Source organism: Didymella exigua (assembly GCF_010094145.1).
Source record: "Didymella exigua CBS 183.55 unplaced genomic scaffold M421scaffold_1, whole genome shotgun sequence".
Taxonomy (NCBI): domain Eukaryota; kingdom Fungi; phylum Ascomycota; class Dothideomycetes; order Pleosporales; family Didymellaceae; genus Didymella; species Didymella exigua.
In genome coordinates this window covers 780,562-798,812 of record NW_022984775.1, presented here as the reverse complement: position 1 = coordinate 798,812, position 18,251 = coordinate 780,562, and the positions used below count along the sequence as shown (strand labels likewise).

Genomic DNA, 18,251 nt, shown 5'->3' with positions numbered 1-18,251 from the left:
CAAGTACTATGGCGCCCCAGTTCCTCTCCGGCGATAATGCCGCCATTGACGAGTTCTTATCCAGGTTCGATGTAAGGGAGTGCTGCTGCCCCGCATGGGCATTGCTAACGGTTGACACAGGTGTTCCTGTTCGATTGTGATGGTACGCAATGCCACCGATGTGCTTAGGAGATCTCCCAACAACATCGCAACGAGACACTGATTGCGAAGAAGGATAGGTGTTCTCTGGTCTGGCGATCACTTGTTTGAGAAAGTACCTGAGACTATCCAGATGCTGAGAAGCAAAGGTAAGATTTACGTATGGCTCGGCTTTGACAGCTGCTGACAAGGAATCAGGCAAGCAGCTTATCTTTGTGACCAACAACAGTACAAAGTCGCGCGCCGATTACAAGAAGAAGTTTGATAAGCTGGGCATACCCGCCGAAGTGGTGAGCGCAGCCAACCAAGCAGACCAGACTGCCGGCTAACCTTGCAATAGGACGAAGTCTTCGGTTCCTCGTACAGCGCCGCCGTCTATATCAACCGCATCCTCAAGCTTCCTGCCCCGAAAAACAAGGTGTTCGTGCTCGGAGAGTCGGGTGTCGAGCAGGAGCTGGAAGCCGAAGGTGTACCGTACATCGGTGGTACAGACCCAGCCTACCGTCGTGACATCGAGCCTGAAGATTTCACGAACATTGCCAATGGTAGCATGCTTGACCCAGATGTCGGCATTGTGCTGAGCGGTCTCGACTTCCACTCAAACTACCTGAAGACGGCGATCGCTTTTCAGTACCTGCAGCGCGGCGCGAAGTACCTCGCGACCAACATCGATAGCACCCTGCCAATGTCACACACACTGTTTCCTGGAGCTGGGTCGTCGGGTGCTGGGCTGGCAAAGGCTATAGGAAGGGAGCCTTTATCTCTTGGCAAGCCTAGTCAGGCCATGATGGATGCTGTTGAGGGCAAGTTCCAGTTCGACCGCAGCAGGACTTGCATGATCGGTGATAGGTTGAACACTGATATCCAGTTCGGCATTGATGGAAAGCTCGGTGGCACACTCGCTGTTCTCACTGGCGTAAGCAAGAAGGAGGACTTCCTGGCGGAGGGCGCTCCTACTGTGCCCACTGCCTATGTCAACGCTCTTGGCGATCTGCTTGTCTAGATAGACGTGTCCATACAGGCCGCAGCAAATGCTAGATAGACAATGTCTCATTCTGATACGTGCGTCAGTGGCAGGGTGTTTGAGCGCGTGCACGAAAGCGGTTAGTGCAAGGGTAAAGTGGCAGTCGCGACGCGCGACGCGCCTGCCCGCCATCATCGCGCACCACTTCAACGAAACACAACACAGTCATACCCACGCGCAACCATGATCCGCCACGAACACTCACGAATTGACACCAAGCGTCGCGCAAATCTGAGCCACAAGAAGAAGCAGTTTGCCAAAGCAGAGTTCCAGGAACAGACATACGAACACCGTCTCAACTTTTACATACTGCCACCAACGGCCGAGATCACACTCGAGGAATTCGAAAAATGGGCGATCGATCGACTGAAAGGTCCACACGAAATGTTTATCCCAGCAAGTTCGTGTACTGACCTATCATAGTACTGTCCGAACTCGAGGCATGCACGTTCCGCAACAAGGGCCCCGAAGAGACCGCCGAATACATGAAGAGCATCCTTGACAAATATCTTCCTATGCGAGCCGCTACATCGAAGGGTGCAAGCTTACAAGATGAGAGGAAGAAGGACCATTACTCGCATTTCATCCTGAGACTCGCGTTCTCTGCGACTGAAGACCTACGCCGGCGATTTTCGAGGCTCGAGACCATGCTATTCCAATTACGATTCAAGGACGACGACTACGTCGAAAGACAAAGGTTCGTAAGAACCCTGAAACTTGATTGGGAGGAGGTACAAGAGGCAGAAAAGCGGGAGCTGAAAGACCAGTTGTTGGCTGCAGCAGGCGGTGGCTTGAAGAGCCGCGAGGAGCAAGAATGGTTCAAGGTCGACTGGGAACGAGTGTCAATACTTGTAGAGCAGCGGAGAGTGTTCCTCAAGCGCGGCAAGGCCTATGTGCCGCAACGAGAGCAGTTGAGCTTGGTAGTTGCTGAGTTCACAAAACAGCTGGATGATGCACTTGAGGTAAGCGACAACTACGAACATTGCCAGTGCCCATGCTCACCTAATCGTCAGCTCACATCACGCGCTCTCCCCCGTCTAGACGAAGACGACCGCCTCGCCCCAATCCTTGCCCACCTTTCGCAGAACTTCACAGCGCCAGACGCTGCCTACTCCTCTTCAGACGCCAACATTGATGGTCTGTCCACAATAACCGCCCATTCGATCGACGCACTCTCCCAGAACTTCCCCCTGTGCATGCGCAACCTGCACATGACACTGCGGGATAACTCTCATCTTAAGCACTTTGGGCGTCTACAATACACACTGTTCCTGAAAGGTATTGGGCTGGGCTTGGACGAATGTATCATGTTCTGGCGGCGAAGCTTCAAGCTTATGACAGACGACAAGTTTCAGAAAGAATACCGCTACAATATTCGCCACGCCTACGGCGATGTGGGTGGAGATAGCAATCGGCGAGGCAGAGGCTACACTCCCTACTCTTGCCAGAAGCTGTTGACAGAGCCGCTTCCCGGCCCAGGTCAGACACACGGCTGCCCATACCGCACATTTACGCCAGACAATTTGATCTCCGTGCTACAACGATTAGGCGTGAATGAGAGGGATGTGCTGAAGACAGTACGAGAGGATATGGGCAAGCAGAGGTACCATGTTGCATGCAATAGGGTGTTTGAGTGGAGTCACAAGAGGGAGATCAAGAAGGTCAAGGATGATGGGAGCTGGAGCGCGACCGATTTGGACACTATTGTGCATCCCAATACGTACTTCAAAAGGAGCTGGCTGTTGAAGCATCTAGGTGAGGGCAATGCTGGCATAGTCAATGGGATGCCAGATGACAAGATGGAGGAGTAGGAGGCTTTTGGTGTACACGGTTTTGGATTCCGGGTTTGGGTAGGCTAGCTTGATTTAAGATGATGCCTGGAGTACGAGCGCGTCGTTTCAGACCTGATCGTAAGGGTTGCTGTTCCGATGCTGTTGCGGTGGTATATACCTGATAGTTCACGGAGTGAAAGATGTCTTTTGCTCCGACAAAAGCATACATCGTCCGTTGAAGTAACATCAACCTTTTTCCGCAACGTTCGTTTGGTTTCATGATCACGACTGCAGATCTGTAGCCGATGTGTCTTGCATGTTACCGATGGTGTAAGACGAGATGTAGACTTGATGGTTGTGGAAACTTGAAGTGGTTGGGAAGGCTGCTCATGATGTGGTGCCAACAGTAGCTGCATTAATTGCCAGGTCAGTGATCTCAAGCAGCGAAGCGTCTGTAGACAAGCGCTACGGAATTCGTGTGCTGTGGCGTAGATGTAGCTCTGTGGTGTGCGAGCTCCTTCTTGCCTGGGTGGGGCGGCCGTCGTTGCGTCGGCGGATCACACCCAACAATCCTCGGCGTGCTGCCCAACAACGCGTCCCACGGACATCACTACGATGCTTATTTCATCATTGCGTTGATCGACTATTTCCTCAATTGTGCAGCTTTATCTGCGGCAGCACCATCTACATCCCTTAGGGCATCTTCTTGGGTTGCTTACAGAGCACGTTTGTTTTCGACGACCAGGATGTTCTTTCACTCCACAACATCTAAATACGCCATACAAATAAAGCTACTACTCACCACAAAGTTGGACTTGACCTGACAGTCCACGCCTTACGCATTGAGATCGCCCGATCTGATTAAGAAGAGGACATGGAGAGGAAAAGCGCCATCAAACAGCGCGCACCAAGTGACACAGCCGCAGACAACAAACAGGCGCAGCCCGCGACTGCCCTGAGATGCAAACACTGCAACTGTGGCTTTGCGACCGTTTCAGCAGAAGGGGATCTAAACCCGACCATGCCACGTGAGCAGGCTTGCGCATCATGTGAGCCCTTTCTTGGCCTGTATGATACGTTGAGGACTGGAGAGCAAGAGCACACGGCATTGCTTGACAGAGGACCTAAGCATCATGGCCGCATCATGGCGCACGAGCAGTTTCGAAAGGCTAGGGTCGCGCTTGAGAATTTCCTGGTCAACATCGAAGCGCCCAACGACGTATCCTTCGATATAACGCAGGCGGGATTTGCGAATCACACAGCGCCCGTGTCACTCAAGTGCGCACAAGAGCCGGAAGAAGGCCCAAAGCATCCGGATGACCAGAACAATCTGCAAGGCGCATCACCGCCAGTCGACTGCGTATCGTCTACAGCACCCTTACCCACAATCAAGCGAAAGTTAGCACGTAAATCTAGCGCTTCAACTCTCGGGCGCAAGCGGATCAGATTCTGCGAAGATGTCGAGGAGCGTCCTGAGTACAGGGAAACTCTGGAGTACTATCGTGGCGCGAAGGAGTACGTCCCAGGTCGCTACGCAGTGACAGAAGGCTCCGAGTATGAAGATACGAGTGGCTCTACTATATCATTCGCCAAGTTCACGGGCCAGAAGAAAGTAGGCATTAAATTCGTCGACATTGTACCGAAAAGGAAGACACAGGATGGCGAAGAAGGTATATCTGTAGTCCAAGGGAAAGGGAATGACGGCAGCAAGAAGATGCTAGGTTTGCCCGAGAAACCTGACGCGCCAGAGAAGGATGAGACTCAGATGAACAGCCGAGAGTTGAGACTCTCCCGGCGGGCTAGATCAACTACTCCACCGGCAGAGGTGAGGCCACGAAGGATATCCGCCCAGTACGACGGACAAGAAGTCAGATTTCCAGAAGGTTCGAATGATGCACCATCCTTGGTCGTTGCACTGAAGGGCTCCAGCCTTTTCGAGACTCACGCGCTCCCCAACGGTGATCAGTCAGCCCCCGTCTTGGAGGATACACGCGGAACTGAACGAGTCATTCGCAGTGCTGATCTCAACAAGACTGCACTCAAAGCAATTGAGCCTGCAGCCATCGGTCAAGTGGTTTCGAATATAAGACGTGAATTAAGATATCTCCAGCAAACCACAGTCACTCCGAAGTATCAAGATATGGTATCGGAAGCTGTGCATGGCTGCTACGAAGCTCTGAAGCCATTACAGCACCTCGACTGCGTTCGTTCACTTCACTTTGACATCGTTGAGAGCCTGCAGGAAGAAGAAGATAGCATCTATTTCGAAGCCTTCGACGGTACTGGCGAGCCAACCTTGATAGCTGTACCCGAGCCTCCACCGAACCCAGACAAAGTTTTTCCCACATGGAGTGAAGTAATAGCTCACAATAAAAGCTCACGCAAGTCTGATACCAGCCTTGCACCAGACGCCAACCTTCCCATCGACATGCCTAAGGGAAACAAACAAAATTCGCATGAAATTTCAGATCTTGAGAGATCAGACAATGATAACGGCACAAATACCAGGCTACCGACACTCTCTACCGACGCTGTTGAGAAGAGAGCCAATCAGACCGAGACGGAGGGTGTGACGAGGGTTGGATCACAAGATGAACATTTAGATGGCCACTTCACAAGACCTGCTGCTGCTGCCTAATCGCACACGCCAGAGAGTGTGGATATGGTATCGAGGAGGGCCAGCTCGACAGCGCCTTCAGACTACCGCTCACCAGATCACGATCTCAACAAGGCACCTGCTCGCACATCCCCCACAAGGCAGCGGAAGCCTCGAGTAGCTCTGCCAAGGTCACCAGTATATTCGTTCTCTACTGTCCCGGATCCGAAAGATTTAGAGGAGCACGGGATAGGAGCAGATAGCGGCATGGAACAAAAGGCAGATAACCGTCCTGCCCTAAAGCTCGATGGGGATACGGATATAATCGAGTGTCCACAGGGCAAAGATAAAGCTGTACCTGCAAGTTGTCCTGGCCTCCAAACAGCTAATATTGACGCAAGCCTGCGCAACAATCAAGCTGCATATCAAGATCCTGTGAGCCCTCTGGAACCAACGTCAGACACCTCAACCACCCAGCCACCTCAATGTGGAGCGGCTGGAAGTATTCGTCAAGGCTTCGGCAAATTAATCAATGGTCGAGACAAGAGGCAGGGCACCCAAACACAAAGTAAAACCCACATCTTCTGATCAATGACCAGAACCCCGGCATTGCAACCTCCGGTAAGGCCGGCCAGGAATCCGAAGCTGATGTTATGGACACGGACTAGCACGGGGCAGAGAAAGAGGTTCAAGTGGATACTGATACGGCTCATAATTCAGCTGAGGTAATAACGACTGACGACCACTCCGTGGATCGCAGAGTTGAGACCACCATCGGCACTTCAAACATAGTGCTGCAAGACACCGTAAGATCTTCATAGAGTCAGCGAAGTACATTCAGTGATAGCGATGAGACAGACGTCAAGATAGCCGATGAAATTCCTCGGGATGATCGCACCGCTGCATCTTAAGTCGGAGGCCAGAATGGGTCGCTGCACCTGATCGTACCTGGGAGTAGCGAACTGAACAGCGCAGACAATTCCCTCGGGCGCTCCGGTGTAAGGGAAGTCAACCTCCAACAGCACAGTCTTCACTTCGCGCTAGCAAGGTAGTCAGCTACTTGTACGAAGACCCTGACGCACAATTTGATAAGGAGAACGTGAATGATGACACGCGGCCTGCGGATGCTGCCTCTGCGGTCCCGCAAGTCAACAAGGAGTTTGCATCGGCAGCACGCAAGTCAAGCGACATCGCGCAACAAGCGCATCGATGAGGCCGCCAAAGGCCCATTTCTAGCCTGAAAAGCCACTGAAGTTCCCGGCATGGAGCCCGCGGCTGCGGCCTGACGCCGAGTCGCGGCACAATCAGGTGATGTTTGTTAGACAGGGTAGGGGAATGCTTGCTATGTTTGGGACCCATTGCCCATGGTGCTCATGGGGCATGCGCCGTGATGCGCACCGAAAGAAGGGTCCGGCGATTTGTTTGCAAATTGATGGTGTTGAGGCTGAGGGATCAACGCTAAATAACTAGACAACAACCAGATGATATTCTGGGGCTCTGATGAAGCACCTTGGTGTTCCACAGCACGACTGCTATCTGCATCTCGGGTACAGCAGGCATACAGGAGACGGCGAAGCCGCCCAGTGACCATTCACCGATCACTGCAAGCCCAAGCCCAAGCAAATGGCCCTCCTCAATACGTATGTAGCATTAAAATACAAAGCACCAATCAAGACGCAGGAGGCTGTAATCAAGCCTCTGCCAATACCTGACGTTTTCATCCAGCCTATGACATCCTTCCATACCTCCAGGGTCCCTTCTGCGCACCTTCCATGCATCGAAGATCTAAAAGCGTTCCACGGCCTATGCACCACTCTCCGGTCAGGATCGTCGCCACAACCGGCTTTCGGCATACCTGAGTTTTGTAATTACAGAAGCAGGTTGTGCGGGACCAAGGTTGCCTGTTTCAGTATGAAAATTGGCAGTCGATTGCGGTGGAAGGGTTCTTCCGCTCTGATTGGAAATGACGAGGTACCTACGTGGGAGGTGCAGGATTCGTCCTTGTAGGCGCAGGAGGGATATTGTACAGACACGACTGGAGTGGGTGACAAGGTTTCGCTGAAGTCGCATCGGGCGGCCATAGTATAGAGAACGAGGCGCAGGCGCATCTGGATCGCAACGGCAAGATCTCTGTGAGCAGGCAGTCTCATGATGCATCACTGATAACAACTGATCAGCAGGTGGTACCTATCGAGTCACAGCACACGCAATGCGGCAGCCACGCGGTGAAGGCAAGATTTACTCTGAGTACATGCAGGCACGGCTGGTGGTGCATGGAAGATGAGTCGCGAGCTGCATGAATACGAGGTCTGGCTTCTCGAATCTGCAAAGAAGGCGTAGGTAGGCTGTCTATGATTCCAGAGGAGCGCTGGTGGAGGCAGCAGATGGTATTCGGTATGAGAGTGGCCATGAACTTAGCCTCGCCATCCATTCATAGAGTGGCAGCTCGGGGTACAGGATACAGAATTTCCTTATCAGGCTCATGAATCTAGTGCAGCGGACGCAATGATAATGCAGGAGATTGAGTCTCAACTCACAGCGTGTGCTGAGAATTCTCAGCGTCCTCCACGTCATCACAAGATAGCCTGAGTAGTAAAGAGTCAAGATCCTTAAGGATGTCACTCAGCGATTGCACCCGTGCAAATGAACCTCGTACTCTCGATGTAAGATAATGCAGGGACGTGACTCTTTCCTTGAGCACATGCACATTGTTGAATCCGATAATGACTATGTTGACTGCATATGGAACTGGAACCTTATAGGGTATATGTAAGGTATATTGTGCGGTTCTACAGTAGTGCGTTCGTGTTGCCGTGAAGACTTCTTAACAAGTCGGCATCTGAAAGTCAAATTGCATGCACTCATCGTACGACCTAAGCAAAGGATACGAGACCCGATCTTCCACGTGGTTCCCCAACAAATTGTACGCTGACGACTGGACTCGCATGTCGCCTCCGGCGACGCAGGTCTAATGGCGACGTGCATCGGGGAATAAGGCCGTGACATCGAGAATTCGTGTTCGCCGATGACTGATATCATGTTTCTGAAGGCTGCACAGCGAATCCGGGCGTCACGCGCACGGACACGGTAGCGGTTCGGAAGGATTGTTCCTGACCCCAGATGATCGCTGCGCGGAATCCTACCGTACCCGCGCATCACAAGATCACAGCCTTCACGCCGGACGCCCCGTTTGACGATCGTTTCCGTGTAGACATTTTGAACCACAACACCAAGTGATTGAATGACATAAATCGGAGATATAGGCGCTCGCCCATGTTGCCCGTAGCACTTGATGGCCCAGATCGACGAGATTGGGCATGCGGCAGCTCGAAGTCGTCCTGCCTCTGAGGGATGTACTCTCAACGAAAGCTCAACGGAAGCTCAACGGAAGCTCAACGGAAGTTCAACGGAAGTTCAACGGAAGTTCAGAATCGCCACACAATACGTCCCTGAGTCGTGGGGCTGGCATAGCAGCAGCGGTGACCAAGTAAGTGCCTGGAAGTGCTTCCGGAGTCCAAGGGCCATTTGAAGGACGCAACGGTCGGGCAAGAGGTGGGGACGCGTTTGACTTGGAGGTTCTGGCAGGAGGACAGACCCACCTGCGGGAATAAACCCTCCAAAATGACTCAGAAATGGTTCCTCCGGTATTGACAGTTCCGAAGGATCTCAATCATCTACATAGCATCGAAGCTATGCCTTCTGAAGTTCTGATACCTACTGTCAACATTCGGAGATTTGGAGTGAACTCGAGACTACATCAGGTTTTGGCAGGCTGTCTTCCCACAAGTAAGCAATGTGACTGCCCTCATCTGGGCTAGTACCGGTGAGTCGGTGACACGTCGGCGAATGTTCTCTTGTTCTGCTGCCAAGCTTCGATGGTAAGCCACGAGGAGGTGTGCACGTTGGGGCCCGCCTTGAGCCGCATTAATTACAATTAGTGAAGCTGTACTTGAGGTCAAAAGCAGCTGCGAGGTAATCTGTGCCTTACGAGAAGCGTGTCTTGGATTCTGCACGGAATCTTCGTGGAAGCTTTGAAAACGCGTCAGTTGGTGTACTGGGCCCAGGATCAGAGTGGGGCAGCTGCAGATGCCTTCAAGCTATTGATCAAGCTGCAGGAAAGGTCAAAGGTTCCAAGTGCTTGTCAACCTTTTGTCGACTATCTCCAGATATGAGCAAGTGCGAGCCGAATCGAATGAAGCGACAACGTTCGCACCCTTGCTAGCGCAATCGTCATCTTTGGCTGCGACTTTCGATTTGCTGACAGTTCGCTACTGAACACTAATGAGACGATCATGCATTGTGAACTTCAAAGGCAAACATGCACGGGCAGATTATCATTACAGCTACTGCCGCACGTCTGCAGTCTAGCAGCCACACCCGCATACCTAGCTCACCGGATTCACTTTGACCTCCTCGAAGACCAGCACTCATACAAGCTTTGAAACCATTTGTTGCGGCCAACGACAACGCAAAGTAGCCAACCGCCTGTAATTTCTACATGGCACTACAAGCTTCAGACGCAGCCATAGCTCACTATCGAAAATCAAGCGGCATGTTTTGACAGCGCAGACCGTCAAAGACACCGCGCTCGCGCTCCCGCATTCCTAAGCTAACAGCAAACTGCATAAGGTTCCCGGCAACCATCAAGCTCGAAGCCCGAGCGTGCATGCAGTACCTAGAAGCATCTTGAAGCTTTGCCGCTTGGTGCCACCACTTCAGGGGCCAAAGCCTGAGACGCCGGTCTTGGCATTGGATTCCAGAACCAACAATACTACAACAACGCAGTAGTAAAGCTATGATGTGGCACTACTCTTCCAATAATACCTGGGCACCATTCCTTAAATGTGCTCTGATACATGATAGGAGAAGCTACATAGTAGTATCTCAAAGTACAATCATTGTTGTTGTTACATTTAAAAAGCGGGGTCAAGCCATGGGCCTGCTAAACCTCTAGCATCCCCCCGTGGTCGAAGCGCGGCATCGTTCCCGCAGCATACCCATATATCCTTCTAGAAAGCGTACCAGTCAAACCCAAGGATTGAGAGAATAAGCGACCAAGTTAAATCATGCGATTGATCTGGCTGGTTAACTGAACGTCCGACACTTCACGATAGGTGTCTGATAGCCCTGATCTGTGTTCACCGCTAGAGTGACCACCCGTTGTCAACGTCGTGGTCCATGGTGGTATGTGAATGCACCGCACCTGTGCCGGAATGCGATAACCTAGTTATGTAAGGCTGCCTGAGATTCAGGGCCAACTCACGTAAAGAGGCCGGAGCTGATATCCGCACCCAATTTCACGTGCACACCCATGGTCCATGGATGTCTTAGGTGAACTCGGATCTCTGCCCACAATCCAACATCTCTCCCTATTATCATTTACGCTTCGCATGCAGACCAGCAACATGGGTGAAAGTGATGCCTGTCTGACGGAGTCTCGCTGGGATAATGTTGAGTTTCGGATCCTTGCAACCGACACAGCAGCGCGGCGCGCGCTGATGCAGGTTCCCGGAAGGATAGATTCGCAGGGCAAATGATAAGCGCGACCACGTGCTGCACGCCAAGTCTGCAGGGACTGCTCTGTTTGATCGGCGATAACACAAGTGATCTTTGGTCTTTCGCCGATATTGAGCGAGTCGGGCGGGCGAGGGAGAGACGTCATGCGTTTCCATGCAGCGATTGACACGTTCATCTGAGTCGTGAAGTTGGGTGTGTTCTAGATGAGGGGGTGCAAGGCTAAAAGCTTTTATCTGGTGGTTGTAAGAGTCTTGTGTTTGGAGTATCTATGTTACAGGTGTATTGTTGATTGTATGCTACATGATTCGTGAATTCGTGAATTGAGCGTCTGCCGCATTGTACGTGAGCCTTGTAAGGTCTCTAATTCAACAATATCGTTGCAGTCTCCATGCTGTGCCTGGCTCACCGATTTGTGTGGTAGCAGTTGGTATCCTCCCCTCGTACTCTGTATCGTCACCATCTCTCCGCTAGCACGGAATGTCGCGCCGAAAGGCCGCGGGGAAATGCGTGCATCTGGCAACGCACTGGGTATCATATTGCTGGAAATTTTTCGAAGGATTTAGTAACTGGAGACATCGTTCAAGGGACAAAGACGTTCTGCTGAGCGGCCTCCCACTGCCATTGCTCGGTGAGCTGGCGAGCTCGGTATTCGGTAGCGTAGCCAACGTCGGTCTCGACATCGCGGAGGAGGTCGAGAACGACCTGACGCTCGCGGGCATCACCGAGGCACTGACCGGCAGTAAAGAGAGCCTGGACGGAACAGACACGGGAGGCATCGTCTAACTGTGCGAGTGAGATGCCAACGATCTCGCGGCTGTGCTTCTGGCAAGCAGCGAGAACTGACTGGTAGGAATTGAGGCGAGCACAGACAGTGCTGCGGCCTTGAGTCGATTCGTGAGGCTTGTTCATGAACAGAAGGATCTGGCTCATATGGTAGGCTTGCATTACTGAGGCGCACCTCGGAACATCATACCAGACTCCAGGGAACATAGCCTCGTTTTCTCCTCGGAGAAGTCGTCCAGGGGCAAGTGTAGGCTCCACCCGGCTAGAAGGCTTGAAGGTCGCTGGAAGACTGTCGTGCCAAGCCTGGAACTGCTTGCGCAGGTGGTACCAGTAGTCCAGAAGTGTCGACTGAGGAATACTGGCGTAACCCATTCCCATATCCGCCGGAAGCTGATCTCCGGCCGCCATGAAGTTGAACAATTTCGACATGAGCCAGGTGAGGGCCTTGCAGATGAACCCATCGTCGGAGTAGCCGTTTTCAATGAGGTCGTTGGGTACTAAGAATCCTTGGTCGTCAATGAGTAAGCCCGCTTCCTTCCACAGCGAAAGATCTTCGGTGTCAAGGTGTGTGTGAGTCTTGTTGATGACTGCACAGGAGTCAGCAGGGGTTCAACGGGTGTGGTAATTCAAACTCACAAGCTGCATACATATCTTGACCTGCAATGTTCCAGAATATGGATCGCCTAGCCTTGGAGATGAAGCTGAGGCTTGAAGTCGAGATAGGTGAACCAGGCGACTGCATCTGGTAAGGCATCATACGCTCCTGTGAGTGGGCCAGAAGAGACTTAGCCCCGTTCAAGTGCTTGGCCCATTCTGACATTGATGCGTCGAGGTGTTCGTATATGCAAAGGATTGCAGATGCAGCAAGGATCTCGTCAGTGCCAGATTTGGCGGAGGCGTTGCTTGATGTCCGGCGTCGCTTCGTTGGGTGCACTAGCTCGCCACTGTGCTGGCGGAACTCGCAGTCCGAATCATCTGGGGTGATGGTGGTATCGGACTTCAGAGCCTGAAGCATACATGAGACGGCATTATCGTAATAATGTGCTGCCTTGTGCTTCCAATCCACTGACGAAGACCCAGGGTAGACCTCCATTTTTGGTTGACATCTTCCACCAGACTTTCGGCCTTGAGTCTGCGAGAGAACTTTAGCAGCGCATGCGACGGCAGCATACTTCATGAGGGTGTTTTCCCGTGCTTGTACTGGTACGTAAGAAGCGAAGTAGGCGTCCATGTCGAAGAGGTCCATCCATCGCCCAGGAACCTCGGAGAAATACTGCAACAGGAAGGCGACTTCGTGATCCTTTGACATAAAAGATTCACTGTTGGAACGGGGCGGTGACTGCCGCAAGCTTGTCATAGAGCATGATCGAGGAATGTAGTCTGAGGTGGCATCGAAGGGTGAAGTGAGGCGAGGGTCAATAGGTGGAGGTGTCATGGCGCCAGACCAGTCCATGATTGGATGGATACGTCGATTACATAAAGAGGCTGGCGGTGAGATGGGCGTGTTGACTGACGATGTGGGAGGCGATTGCATCAGAGGTGGCAAGGCATCGAGCTCTGGAGTATAGCACATGGGTACGCTGGTAGGTGGTAGCTCAGGTCCCATACTTGAAGGTGTGCTGGTCAGCGAGTGGTAGTTGTTTGAGGTTGGCCACGAGCCGATTGATCGAGGCTGGAAAGGAGCAGGCGAATCCATTGATGTGACGGACATGGTTTCGATATCCGGTGTTACGGGGTCCAAGTAGGGATTGGTTGTGTTGATGAAGGTGACTGTCGCGCGTGTTAGGAAGCAAGGAATCACCTCTTCGGGAAGTCACCTACCGTTCTTGGGGATGTCCAACCAGATAGCATCATCCTCAAATGTGTTCTTGTAGGAGTAGAAACCTTTCAGTGAGTTCTCATCTCCGGAGTCGTCGCCGTTCATGGAGGCATTGTGTTGGTGACGAAACACTATCCCTGAGCTTGGTACGCATTCCCTCGATGCCTTGATACATTGCCCACAGACAGGCTTCTTCTCATCACACTTGAGCTTCCTTTGCCGGCAAGTGAGGCTACAAGAGGAATTAGAGGACGTGAAGTAATAAAATCGCTTTACTTACCATCCAGTACGTGAACGCATCTCAGTAGTTGTGCGCGTGTGTCAGTGAGGCTCAGGTTGTCACGGGTACTCGAGTCGAGCGTAGTGGGTATGAAGGATTGTCCACATGAGTCGGCGGACCTGGGTCATAGATATAACAACATAGTCGCGGGCGATACAGCGGTCTTGCTGAAGGTTGGATGCGGGGTCTAGCATGGTTCGCGCCAGCGCCGGTCCACCGTCACAATCTAAACAGGGCCTGTAGGAAATGGCGAAAGGCTTTTCCTTGCTCTAGGTGCGTCAGCATGAATCGCATTCGCGTTGCTCGATCTGGGGTAGTCTGAGCATTGAGCTAAAGTTCAGCTCGGAAGAGCAGCTGCGATAGTCCCGTTCGGCGACTCGCGTCAAGCGCCGTAATGATGTGCTTCTCGCCGAATCCTGACCGAGCCGCAGAACGCACATCACTCAGATACCGCACACGTGAAACTAGTCTGAATATGGCCACTAGCTGCCACCTTTTTTTAAGTTTTCTCCTGGCTCTTTGCTTCCGCATAACACCGCCATCGGACCGTCTCGACAAGCTACTGCTCTCTTTAGGGCGCCCATCCCTGATCCCAGCTCAGATCCGGAGTGATCCATCCTGTCATCCCCTACGTTTCAGTGGTTGCTAGGTACCTATGATAGTTGTCGGATGTAACTCCAGCCTCCTCGAACAGTTCGTAACCGGAGCACTGATTGTGTTATCCGCGGGAAGAATTAAACGCGCGCGCAGTGCATGGAAACATCGAAAGATTGTGGAAGCATTCCGGAAATTCTTCGGGTCTCTCACCGCCTATGATGACTTCTATAGCCCCGTGCCACGTTCTGTGGTGGATCAATCAGTTCGAGGTCTTCTGTTTCTTTTTCGGTCGTTGCGCATCATTCCCTGCGTCGCTGGCGTCCTCCATTTCTGCATCGCTATCACCGGAACCACTGTCGTGATCGGAATCGAATTCTTCTCCAACTTCAGATTCAGACTCGGTCTGGAAATCTTCATCAACGCTCTCGTCATCCTCGTCGGCACTACCGCGATTTGCAACACCTCCATCATCACTAGAGGCAAGGTCGTCGTCTTGGAGAGCGGCTGCAAGAATTGCTCCTGACTTTCGAATGCATTAGTGCAGTTAGGTGGAGACAGTTGAATTACTTACGTCGTCGTCCATCTCATTCACAGTCTTGATACCTTTAGCACGGAAAAAGTTCTCAAGCGGCTGTTGCTCCTCACTGTAATCAAGATTTAGATACGCAGTCCTCTTCTCGTGCTGTGGCGTGTACTTACCGGTTGATGTTGGAGAACTGGTGCTCTGCCATTCCTCCCTTCATCGTGAAGGTGATGTCAAATGTTCGACTCGCTGCCATGGCACCACCAACACGGGACATTGTGACGGACGCAATGTTATCCATGGCAATGTAGGTTGCCGGCTTGGGAATGAACATGAAGGCCTTGTCCAGGCAGTATAAGTGACCCTCGTTGGCCTTGATTGAGCATTTGACACCAGACTGCTCGTGATGACTGATGAAGTCACGCGACGGCCTTGTGACACGTTTCCCACTGAGTCCTCGGAAAATGTCAGACACCACTACTGCAATGGGTGCCTCGTAGTGTGACTGCAGCTTGTCTTTGTATTTTGCTTCCAGCAGATCCTCCTTCATGTTCAGGTCGAGGTTAACCTCCTCATCACGCTTGAACTGCATGACCAAGAATGGATAGCGTGTCTGACCTTGCCTCAGAGGTGGATCCAATCCTATTGTGATCAACGTGTGCATGTCGTCGGGCTTTGGTAGTACCATGAACTTCTTGACCGAGTCGAATTGAATCTTGTAGTCGTATGTCTTTCCGCGCAATCTGAACGAGGTTTCGTACATATCAATATCGAAACGACCTCGAGGTGTTAAGTGAAGGATATCCAGGAACGTGGCGAATGTGTCACCGGCGACCTCGCCAATCTCGGCCTTGTCCATAAGCGTCTCATAGAACAAGTTGGCAGCGTTCGTCTCCTCGCCATCTTCTGCGCCAGAGATGTCTTCACCGTCCTCGTTCTTCTCCTTCTTCGAAGTGACACCGGGAATGTAGAAGCGCATCTCAACCAGCTGATCGCGTGCTCCAGCCGACTTCTTTCCGCGAAACCGAGCGCCCCCAAGACTGCCATTTGCGCCAGAATCTCCATCAGCGGGCAGTGAGAAGTCGACTGCAACCTCGTTCTTGCCAGCCAAGTTGGTGTTCGATACTTCGGTGTAGGGTACCTCGAATGCAGGGCGGTTTGCGACATTGAATGTGAGCTCAGCCTTTCCGAACTCAGCTTTGCCCCAGTTCCAGCCACGGAGAGCGTGTTCTCGGTTGTCAAGATTGATGCCGTACCAGACCTTGAAGAGCTTCGCCGCACGATCGAAATCCTGATCATCTTAGTATTTGTTGATCATGTGCTTGACTCGCGCAATCTCACCTCTTGCTTGAAACCGTCGAGCTGGATTACGCCATCGCTGCGCGAAAGAATCTTGATCTCATAGCCGCGCGCTGCACGGCTCCACTGCGCCTGGAGAATCTGTGACTGATCGCATGTGTATGTTTCGCCATTTGCAGGCTTCCAACCAAAGCCAGACTCGGAGAATCGAGTCGCGCCTGACTTTCGGGAAAGATTTAGGTAGATGTCGTTGAAAGCCTCCCTGCTCGTTGTCAGCATATCAAAGTCGATAAGCATGTCTTCCAGGAGGAGAGCAGTATTGTTTACATGTTTACAATTGCCAGAAACAGCCGTTAATGATGGTGGGGGGTTCCTGGCGTTGACTGTGGTGAGTGCGCTGCAAACAATCAACCGACTGAGGTCAACGCGCCTCCAAATTACCAAAGCTCCACACGTGACACGCGTCTTAGCGCGTTTAAGCCAACTTCGCCAGCCTGTCTCTACTGAAAACATCAATCTGCAACTCAGCGGTAACATACCGTCCAGATCGTCCACAATCTCGATCAAAGCAGTGGTATGTCCTTCGTCGAGACTAAGCTACGGAGAGGATTGTGCCCATTACCAGACAAGCACTGCAAATATAGGGGTCATACGCTGGTGGAGGGTCACACATATCTACGTGTCTTGCTTCAAGGACTACAAACTCTACTTCTACTGGTCTCGATGGAAGGTCTCCAGATGAGTTTGTAGTATCCAACCTTCGTGGGAGCTCTGCCATGCAGCATCCAACCTGACTGAAGCCCTTCACCAAACGTCGTTAGTTGAGATCAGCCATGTTCGCGCTTGATAAAGTAACTCGCACTCAAACAATCTTGGAACTTCAAAGCTTATCTACGGATACAAGATAGGAAGAACATTTTTGAGATGCGTCCCACTCCCGGACTTATCAGGTTGCAAGATTGTGCGAATACCTATCGACACTTCCTAAGCGCAACGTCCGTAGACAAGCCCGTACTCTACCCTTCACCATGGATCATCCTGGATCTGCTGTCAACGCGTTAAACGGCTATCAACGCCAGTCGACCAGGTTTTGTCCAGGGTCCAATGTCTGCAGTGGGAGCCGCAAATAAGGCCGAGCGTACCAGGGTCCTGCCGACTGACTCGAGACTACAGGGATACAGCTGCACGCTGGACTTGAACGACGACACGGTGCATGCAACTCACATCATGAAACACTCGAACCAACGCTGCCGGATCGTCACATCCATGAAGATATTGGACTCTCTCATCGCAATACCCACATCCTAATTGGGCCCTCTCGAACATTATCATGACATCTCAATCGTACCCTTGACCCTTGTGCATGACCCATGGAAGTGGTCACAGCGCCTCGTGACAGGTCCTCAAGCTCGTGCTGTCACGCTGCGGCCAATGCTTTATTGCTTCCGTCGATAATAGGCAAGAGGAATGCACACGAGTGCGAAGATCTCCTGTAACCAAGACATGGTTCAAGGCGTTTCTGTATCCCTGAACCAAGTGCTGGGCAAGCATGTGGGTTCGGTGTGACGTACGTGGATACCTAGTTGGTTTCGGACAACGAGAACTTATAGTCTCAAGTGGAAATTACGCCCTGCAAGAGTGTCTGCCGGGATGCTTTGGGCTCAGTGGATAATGCTCTTCACCATGAAGGTAATATTGATACGAACATTATCAACACTGACAACATACCGCGGCACGGTGCGGTCGATAACATCACAGCATGCACTCTGTGGACTTTTCTGCATCTCCCACACAGCTTGGTGGGGAAAATCGAGACCGGAGGAAGCCTTGGTTCTACATGTTCGCCCATGGCTTCGGGATACCTTGATGAACTAACACGCAGCGCAACATCCCTACAGCTTGC

At 52.0% G+C, this 18,251-nt stretch overlaps 5 protein-coding genes across 5 annotated transcripts; 3 read left to right on the top strand and 2 right to left on the bottom strand.

Moving 5' to 3' along the window:
• M421DRAFT_415165 (4-nitrophenylphosphatase) lies at positions 1-1,275 on the top strand. Its single transcript, XM_033590594.1, has 5 exons — positions 1-71; positions 121-142; positions 214-287; positions 337-428; positions 479-1,275. Exons 3-5 carry the CDS (start codon positions 272-274, stop codon positions 1,139-1,141), a joined length of 771 nt encoding a protein of 256 aa, XP_033454366.1. The 5' UTR covers positions 1-71; positions 121-142; positions 214-271; the 3' UTR covers positions 1,142-1,275.
• Positions 1,276-1,306: 31 nt separating this feature from the next.
• M421DRAFT_415163 (DNA primase large subunit) lies at positions 1,307-3,195 on the top strand. Its single transcript, XM_033590593.1, has 3 exons — positions 1,307-1,535; positions 1,586-2,124; positions 2,176-3,195. Exons 1-3 carry the CDS (start codon positions 1,346-1,348, stop codon positions 2,971-2,973), a joined length of 1,527 nt encoding a protein of 508 aa, XP_033454365.1. The 5' UTR covers positions 1,307-1,345; the 3' UTR covers positions 2,974-3,195.
• Positions 3,196-3,808: 613 nt separating this feature from the next.
• Positions 3,809-5,572, top strand: M421DRAFT_88139 (uncharacterized protein; the record flags this gene model as incomplete). The annotated part of the gene is made up of 1 exon (XM_033597637.1): positions 3,809-5,572. One exon carries the CDS (start codon positions 3,809-3,811, stop codon positions 5,570-5,572), a length of 1,764 nt encoding a protein of 587 aa, XP_033454364.1.
• Positions 5,573-11,626: 6,054 nt separating this feature from the next.
• M421DRAFT_88138 (C6 zinc finger domain-containing protein) lies at positions 11,627-13,949 on the bottom strand (the record flags this gene model as incomplete). The annotated part of the gene is made up of 4 exons (XM_033597636.1): positions 11,627-12,417; positions 12,467-13,600; positions 13,652-13,881; positions 13,930-13,949. The coding sequence occupies 4 exons, from the start codon at positions 13,947-13,949 to the stop codon at positions 11,627-11,629; spliced, it is 2,175 nt and encodes a 724-aa protein (XP_033454363.1).
• Positions 13,950-14,785: 836 nt separating this feature from the next.
• Positions 14,786-16,627, bottom strand: M421DRAFT_51275 (SSrecog-domain-containing protein; the record flags this gene model as incomplete). Its single annotated transcript, XM_033594916.1, has 4 exons — positions 14,786-15,049; positions 15,098-15,170; positions 15,226-16,340; positions 16,391-16,627. 4 exons carry the CDS (start codon positions 16,625-16,627, stop codon positions 14,786-14,788), a joined length of 1,689 nt encoding a protein of 562 aa, XP_033454362.1.
• Between the last annotated feature and the right edge of the window lie 1,624 nt (positions 16,628-18,251).

What these genes read in the sequence shown, in the direction of transcription:
- M421DRAFT_415165 (XM_033590594.1), top strand. An exon ending in TGGGCATACCCGCCGAAGTG is followed by an intron (nt 429 to 478) that starts GTGAGCGCAGCC and finishes ACCTTGCAATAG; the next exon opens with GACGAAGTCTTCGGTTCCTC.
- M421DRAFT_415163 (XM_033590593.1), top strand. Translation starts at nt 1,346, where the DNA reads ATGATCCGCCACGAACACTCACGAATTGACACCAAGCGTCGCGCAAAT. An exon ending in GGCGATCGATCGACTGAAAG is followed by an intron (nt 1,536 to 1,585) that starts GTCCACACGAAA and finishes GACCTATCATAG; the next exon opens with TACTGTCCGAACTCGAGGCA. An exon ending in AGCTGGATGATGCACTTGAG is followed by an intron (nt 2,125 to 2,175) that starts GTAAGCGACAAC and finishes CCTAATCGTCAG; the next exon opens with CTCACATCACGCGCTCTCCC.